Source organism: Hippocampus comes, unplaced genomic scaffold (assembly GCF_001891065.2).
Source record: "Hippocampus comes isolate QL1 unplaced genomic scaffold, H_comes_QL1_v1.1 scaffold67, whole genome shotgun sequence".
Lineage (NCBI taxonomy): Eukaryota > Metazoa > Chordata > Actinopteri > Syngnathiformes > Syngnathidae > Hippocampus > Hippocampus comes.
The window spans coordinates 830,683-838,273 of NW_017805221.1; the positions used below are offsets into that span (position 1 = coordinate 830,683).

The 7,591-nt window shown below is 44.5% G+C and overlaps 1 protein-coding gene across 1 annotated transcript; it reads right to left on the reverse strand.

The window, feature by feature from the left end:
* Window positions 1-2,694: 2,694 nt before the first annotated feature.
* On the reverse strand, window positions 2,695-3,904 carry hamp (hepcidin antimicrobial peptide). The gene is made up of 2 exons (XM_019868925.1): window positions 3,654-3,904; window positions 2,695-3,008 (listed from the first exon to the last, which is right to left on the reverse strand). Exons 1-2 carry the CDS (start codon window positions 3,738-3,740, stop codon window positions 2,817-2,819), a joined length of 279 nt encoding a protein of 92 aa, XP_019724484.1. The 5' UTR covers window positions 3,741-3,904; the 3' UTR covers window positions 2,695-2,816.
* Window positions 3,905-7,591: the final 3,687 nt, after the last annotated feature.

A 7,591-nucleotide genomic window follows, 5' to 3' on the forward strand; every position in this document is an offset into this window, starting at 1 on the left:
CTGCGTTAAATTAAAACCAACGACGGGTGGTGTCGTTTGTCATGGGGTAGAAAAACAGTGGTGTTTTGGTGATGCTTTATTTGGCTTCATGACCACCTTTCCCGAAACACACACACACACACACACACACACACACACACACACACACACACACACACACACACACACACACAGATCCATTATATTTAAGGAAGACCCCCAGAGTATTCACACATACACACAAACACACACAAACACACGCACACACACAAGGAAGCAGAGGGACCATCTAAATGCAAATGTTCCTTTTCGTCCAATCAATGGGGAACACCTCCTGATATTCCTTCCCTCCTTCGCCTTCCACACATCCCTTCACACACACGCATTCATAATTATGACAAATTGCTAGTTTGGACATTCCAAAGCTATGTAAAATATGGTTAGTAAAAATGGATTGGAATTTAAAAAAAAAAAAAAAACAAGTACAGCTGGAGGCTGAATATTAATCATCTCCATGATGGGCTTTAAAATGGATGCCGGCACTGGATAACATATGATGTCATGTATAGTGAAAGGCTCCCCCCACACCCCCCCAAAAAAAAGTATATATCTATCTATATAATAGAGCGTTGTGACTGGTTGTTCCTCCTTCACGTGTCAGTTGCCATGCGGTTGCTGTTGCTCTTTTGTGCTATTAAATCTTTATTCTGTCGTATGGGCTCGACGTCTCACAGTCGAATAACTCGGACGACTCGATGACACGTTGTCGGTACGTCGAGCTTACCAAAGTGTCAGCTCTCTTCCGCGTCTTCTTCATCCAGCCCTGCTCTCTGTAGTCACTTTGTATTTTTGGCGATAAAGACGTTTACTTTTCAACTTCCGTGTCACGTCTGCTTCCGACTCCTCACGTGACAGAGTTCCCATGCACAAATGTTGTCTGTGAAGACGGCGACTGGGCGTTTCAGGTCTGCGTGTTAATGTCTAAAAAAATAAATAAATACGGACATTATATTGTTTGATAAAATCGACATGAAGACATATTTGAAAACACGTGAATAAATCAAATGAATGAAGAAATAAAAAGATTACAACTACTAAAATGGAAAACAACAAAATTGAATCCAAAACAGATGCGCAAAAAAATCTTGTATAAATGCAAAGCAGACTTATTGATTGCCATGACATTTCATTGTTCAAAGTTCAGTGACACAACGGTTGAGCGACCGCATCCCGCTAATGCGGTGGGTGCATTCTGGCCACACGTGTGACTGGCTGTTGTGACAGCGCTTCAATAACTCACTCGTATCCTCCCCACCCGGAGGGGAAGAAAACTGGACGCATCTGGCACCAGAGTGTCTGACTGAAATGCGGCACGGACATTCATGACGACGGGACGCACAAAAATCAACACCGAACCGACGCTGGCTGCGAAAGGCACAACAGCAAGTCGGCCGTTTCGCTGTGACCGTGGCGTTTTTCAAGGATTTTGGCCAATGAACAAAAGGTTGAGAGCAAATTGTTTTCGTTGTTGTTTTGTTTGACAAAGGCACAAAAATGTGAAGAGATTGTAAACACATACACACATCTATCGATCTCGTTGGATGGATAGGCAGAGAAATAAATACAAAATGTTTTTCAAATAAATAAACATTGAAATGTGCGAATATCTCTTCGGCCAGCACGGAGAGCGACTGGTGAGCACAGTCCGCCTCACAGTGCGGGGGCGCAGGGTTCGATTCCGGCTCCGGCCTTCTCGTGTGGAGTTTGCATGTTCTCCCCGTGTCTGTGCGGCTTTTCTCCGGGTACTCTGCTTTTCTCCCACATACCCCCTCGCCCAAAAAAAGAACAAACCTCCTCTTACCCCTTAAACAACATGCATGGCAGGTTAATGGAACACTCTAAATTGTCGCTCGGTGCGAACGTGAGCGCGAATGATTGTTCGTCTGTGTGTGGCCCACGACTGGCAGGCAACCAGTTCGGGGTGTGGTGTTTCTATTTAAGATCAAATTGGAGAGATTAGAATTGACCTTAAGGTCCCCAATCGAATCGAAATAAAAATTTTTAAAAAAATGTTCCGGGCATGTCCCGCCGGCAGGAGGCCCCACGGGGACAAGCCAGGACACGCTGGAGAGACCATGGGAACGCCTCGGGAGCCCCGGGAAGAGCTGGAACAAGTGGCTGGGGAGAGGCAAGTCTGGGCTTCCCTGCTAAAGCTGCTGCCCCCCCGCGACCCGACCTCGGATAAGCGGTCGAAAATGGAAAGATGGGTGGAATCAACTCAATCTACCTTGTGTTTTCAGAAGCCAATTTAAATAACAATCAAAATAAGAATGAAACCGAATCTTTTGCAAAGATGTTTGTCTTTATATGAAAAGTATGGAAAATATATCAAACTGAATAACATCTCGCAAAGAGAGAATTGGAGAAATTAGATTTTTTTTTTCAATTGGAATTATTTTTAAATGTGAAAAAGTTCAAACATGAGATAGCAACAAAGATCAATAATGAAAATTCATGCAAATTAAAAAGAAATATAAAAAGCACAGACGATGAGAAAATAAACACAAGCAAATACATTTCAAGATTCATTTATTCAACAATTCAGAATACAAGTTGGAATTTAAAAAAAAAAAAAGTTTACAAAAGGTTGAGACTATTTCAAACATGAAAATAAATACCACTGTGCCACTTTGGACGACAGTTTCTAGATCATGTGCGACCAAAATAAAAATTGGGAACCAGCTCAGTGATAAATTAGGGTGCTCCTGTTTGTTGTCGTGATGCGAGGGCCTTCCTTCTTTAACTTCCGTTTGTTGTTGTTGTTCTCTCTCTCTCTTTCAGAACTTGCAGCAGAGGCCGCAGCCCTTGTAGGAGCGGCAGCATTTGCAGCACCAGTAGCACATCGACAGGTTGCTTTGCCGCTTGTGTCGCGCGTGATACGGCGTCCAAGGCTCCCCATCGGCGGCCGCGTCCAGTAGGCCAGCAACTGGAGCGTCACCGCCTCTCGCCTCCTCCGTTTGCGGCCGCACCTGCGTCCGCAAAGAACATTTGCCGTTCAATTGACCGTTAAACCGTTTTTTAAATGACGGAGAGAAGTCCTCCAAGGCGTTGCCGCATCGGACGTGAAGTGGGCTGAGGGGCGGCGGCAACAAAGTGACTTTGTCAAGACGCGCTTCAGGATAGCAAATATCAACTAGATTGGACATGGATCTGAGGCGCGCTTCGAGCCGGTGCACTCGCATCTTTTAAATCAAAACCACTTTGCAGTTTTTTGAAAACCCAAACCAAGGCTGTGGAAAGAAGAAAAGAATTCTTGAATCTTAGCTCCATTGGCGAGCCAAACAAGGTGTTTTCTTCGCCTTTACAAAGGCAACTCTTTGCTTGATGCATTTGGATTTTGTGACTGATATTATGCTTAGTTGTCCTGAGTTTTCGCATCTGGGAAAGGAGAGCCGCGCTCATGATGCAGTTGTAAAACAGGAACTGACAAGGCCCCGCCTCTTACAGGCACAGCTTATGCATGTTCCACATTGCTCGCAGTGTGTTTTAATGTGACTGGGAGGCGTTGAGTTAATTCTTCCCAAACGGCCGCTTTGCACCCATGGCGGTGGGTCGCGGTTCACTGTGCTGGAAAATGCTGGCAAGAACGGAGAAAAAAAAGTTGATTTGCTTACCTCGTCGAGGGGGAGCGCCGAGCTCTCCAGGATGCAAATAAAGGCGAGCACGAGTGTCACTGCAACTGCAATGCTGAATGCCTTCATTTTGGACTAGTCGGCGGGTGGTTCTTGTTTTAAACGACGCAGAAAATCCTCAAGAGCCGAGCGGTCGTCTCTCTCATGGGGTGTCGACGGCAACTGTCCGGTGACGATGACTTTGCTTGCTACCTCGTTTCCAGTGTGTCGCTGTGAGTGCACGGTGGCTGGTATTTATACATATGCCTAGTCGTGGTGGTGGGGGTGGGGGGGGTTGCCTCACCGCCCCCCGGGAGGCCCGGCTGGCCTCTTTCCCGGCAAGAGTTATCTAACCTCCACAAGGGGAAGTTCTGACCTCTTTGCTTGTGCTGTAAAAGGTGAAAGCAGTCAGGCGGCGGGTGGGGGCACAAGTGGTTAGCATGTTTGTCTCGCGATTCCGAGGGTTAGGGTTCCAATTTCGGTATGAATGGCAAGTGAATGGTTGTTTTGTCTACTGTGCCCTGAAATCAACTGGCTCCAGGTGACCCCTGACCTTATTTAAAAAAAAAAATAACTGTAATAAACCTCCACCCCAAAAAATGTATAACTACCGGTAGGCAACGATAAGGATTGGTGGATTGTTCTGGTTTGAATCTTGCATGAGTTTTCCTAAAACTGAACTACACAGCTAACATAAGCGTGCCCCCCCCCAATAGTTGCATAGTTCAGGTATTGAGGTAGCAAATCAAGGCGGTCCTCAAAAACTAAATATTAAAAGCTCGAATGTATCCAAATAGAATTTTAAAATACATGATTAGAATTGGATTTCGTCAAATAATCGAAAATAAAGGTGATCGGGGATGAAAAGAATTAAAAAAAAGTTGAATGACATTCCTGCGCATTGATTTATTAAACGTTCATCATAAGATGTTCTATTTTGGGAAGAATCTCCTTTAGTTAAAAAAAAAAACAGAAATGACTTCCCCAAAACACAATTGATAGAATTCGATTAAAAGATACACTGTAATTACAGAATAAATGAATAAAAATATCCAAAATGTTTTGAAATATTTTTTTAAAAAAACAAAATGAATAAACAAAAAAAAGAATCTACACCAAATATAAAAATGTTGTACTTCATTCAGAATGCAACTTTGAATGAAATGAAGAAATAAAGTGGTGTGGTATTTTTTTGTTTGTTTGTTTTTTTTTGTGGGTATTCAGCAGAAAAGGCGATTAGTTTAGTCACCATTGGAAAGTCCATCCATTCCATTTTCCGATCTACTTTATCCTCACTAGGGTCGCGGGGGTTGCTGGAGCCTACCCCAGCTGTCTTCGGGCAGTAGGCGGGGGATACCCTGAACCGGTTGCCAGCCAATCGCAGGGCACACGCAGACAACTAACCATCCGCGCTCACACTCACACCGCGGAACAATTTGGAGTGTTCAATCAACCTGCCATGCATGTTTTTGGAATGTGGGAGGAAACCGGAGCACCCGGAGAAAACCCACGCAGGCCCGGCGAGAATATGCAAACTCCACACAGGAAGAGGATCAGTGCCCCACAAAAAAGAAAAAAAAATTATTAAATCTTACGGTATGCTTGTGACTTTTTGCTACCCAACCTCAGCATTATATTTGTGGCGCAGCCTGCCAACAAATGGCATGGCATTCTGGAGTCACTTGGCGCATCCGCTCAACTCAACAGAATCGCCACTGCTTTCTCAAAATGATGAAATTATAAGCTCTCAAGTGAAATCATTCACTCTTCTCTGTTCCTGAGCACCCCCACACACATACCCACCCTTGTGTAATTCTTATGAAACCTGCAGTTGAAGCGGCATTACATCCCAGCGGGATGCTAACACGCTCAATGTTGTTGTTGATCCATTAGACGGCAGTTGAAGTCATCTCATCTAAGGGGGGGTGGGGGGGGGTGCCTCCCTGCTGTTTCATTGAATAACTCATAAATGCTAACAGAAAGTGGTGCTTTCCTATGGATTCAAGCTTTTATCCATGACTTGTGATTAAAAGAAATACTTTGCCAGTCAAAAGTGGACACAAAGATTTTTGAAAACTTCATTAGGAGTCAGTTTGATGAATTCCTTCTTTTGTATTCATTTTATGTGTAGCGATCATTCACTATTGTATTCACAATCGCAAGGACATCGTTGTGAATTCTGTGCATTTTTAAAAAGCATTTCACACTCAAATATGGACATTTTAAAAGGGTTACCGTTGCTAATGTATGGCTGCGTTTATAACTCAGACAAAAAACGTTTCTGTTGTGCACGTGTTGTTTTTGTGGTTATTATTTAATGGCACGCGATTCATCGTTCGAAGCTTGATGAAAAATAGCCTGGATACCATGATAGGAGATAAGCATAATAAGGCGGGGGCGCAAACAAATCAAAAAGGATTATTTTATTTCCTCTTATCGACAGGAGAGCAATAAACAACCGATGGTTAATTAACCTCGCAGCGGAATAAACGCCAGAATCAATAAAGGTGGAAGTGAAATGACAAAAATGGCGGTTGGCGTTGGTTGGCAGGCGGTGGGGGAATAAATAAAGATAAAGCGCAGATACAATCGACGGCGTCTAAATTCTCATTCCGCCTTTAAAGGGCTCCCAAATTGCCCGAGGTGACTCAATTAGCGACGGTGGCGACCACGCGCCGGTCTGTCTCGCTCACTGATAACCTCGGTGGCCGTGGTTGCGTCACTGTCAACAAAGCGCCACAGGGGCCTCCCGACATGCGCTGGGACCGCCGTCATATTCTGAAACATGTTTTCGCGAGGGTTCGCCGCCAAGACGCAGCACGCCCCGTCCCGTGCTTTTTCGTCGCCGGAAACAATTCACGCACGGGCTTGATGAGGTCATGCCACGATGTTCCAGGACACCGTTCCAAGAAATGATCCTCTGTCACGTCATGAATTTTGACTGAAGCAGAGTACGAAACCTGAAGTCAAATACTGCAATTTTAGAGCTGGATTGACAGGAAAAAAAAATGTCTGCTGGCAAACCAAACCAAAACAATTACCGGTATTTCCAGTGCCAAAGATATTTTGGTGGTTTATGGATAACTTGGGTCTGCTGAGTGGGAAAATGATCATGTTTCTTAGAATTGGCTCTAGTTTTGCAGATATCATGATGTTTTTGACAATTCATTGTTGGATAACTCATGTCCTTTGACAGTTTACCAAATGTACTTTGATCGTGACCAAAATAAAAGCGGTGTTGGTGCTTTGACGTTGGCGGTTTTCGCTGCGATTACTGATAACGTTGCCTAATTTTCTAAATTTGTGCTTGATTTTCGCATGAAACACGATTTGCGTAAGAAGAATCTCTGTAATAACAACATGGCAGGCATGAAGTTGAGGTTAATTATTCGAATGAATGAGCATCAATGATTGCTGTCTTAATAACACAATCTGAAAATTGTATGAAGGTAAAAAGTGTTTGCCTACTATATTTGTGGGGGTTTTTTAACCTACGCCTTTTGGTCAAAATATGAGCAGGAGCTTCCGTGAGTAACTTGAGTGATGGCGTTCCGAATGAAGGGTCTGCTAGGATGGACATTTGGACCCGTGGTTTTTCTGGCAGGGGGCCTATCAGCGGGAGGAGAGCTGGTGGCCAAACAAAGGCTGCCACAAGGGCGGCGGACAGACTCACCTCAGCAGGCGGCGCCGCCACGTTCCTCTTGGTCCAGGCCGTCGACCCCCATCCGTTGCGCAAACTTTACCCGGACAAACCTTCATACCTTGATCTTGCAACAACCCCAAAGGAGGTCAATCTGTGGAAATAATAATTAATAAATAGAAACACAAGATGTTGGGGGGAATGGGGGTGGGGGGATGGGGGGAATCCATGTCTGCAGGGGGAAGTGTGGAGAGAAGAGGAATTTCAGATGACAGCAATTCCCATCAAGATTAAGGGAGGG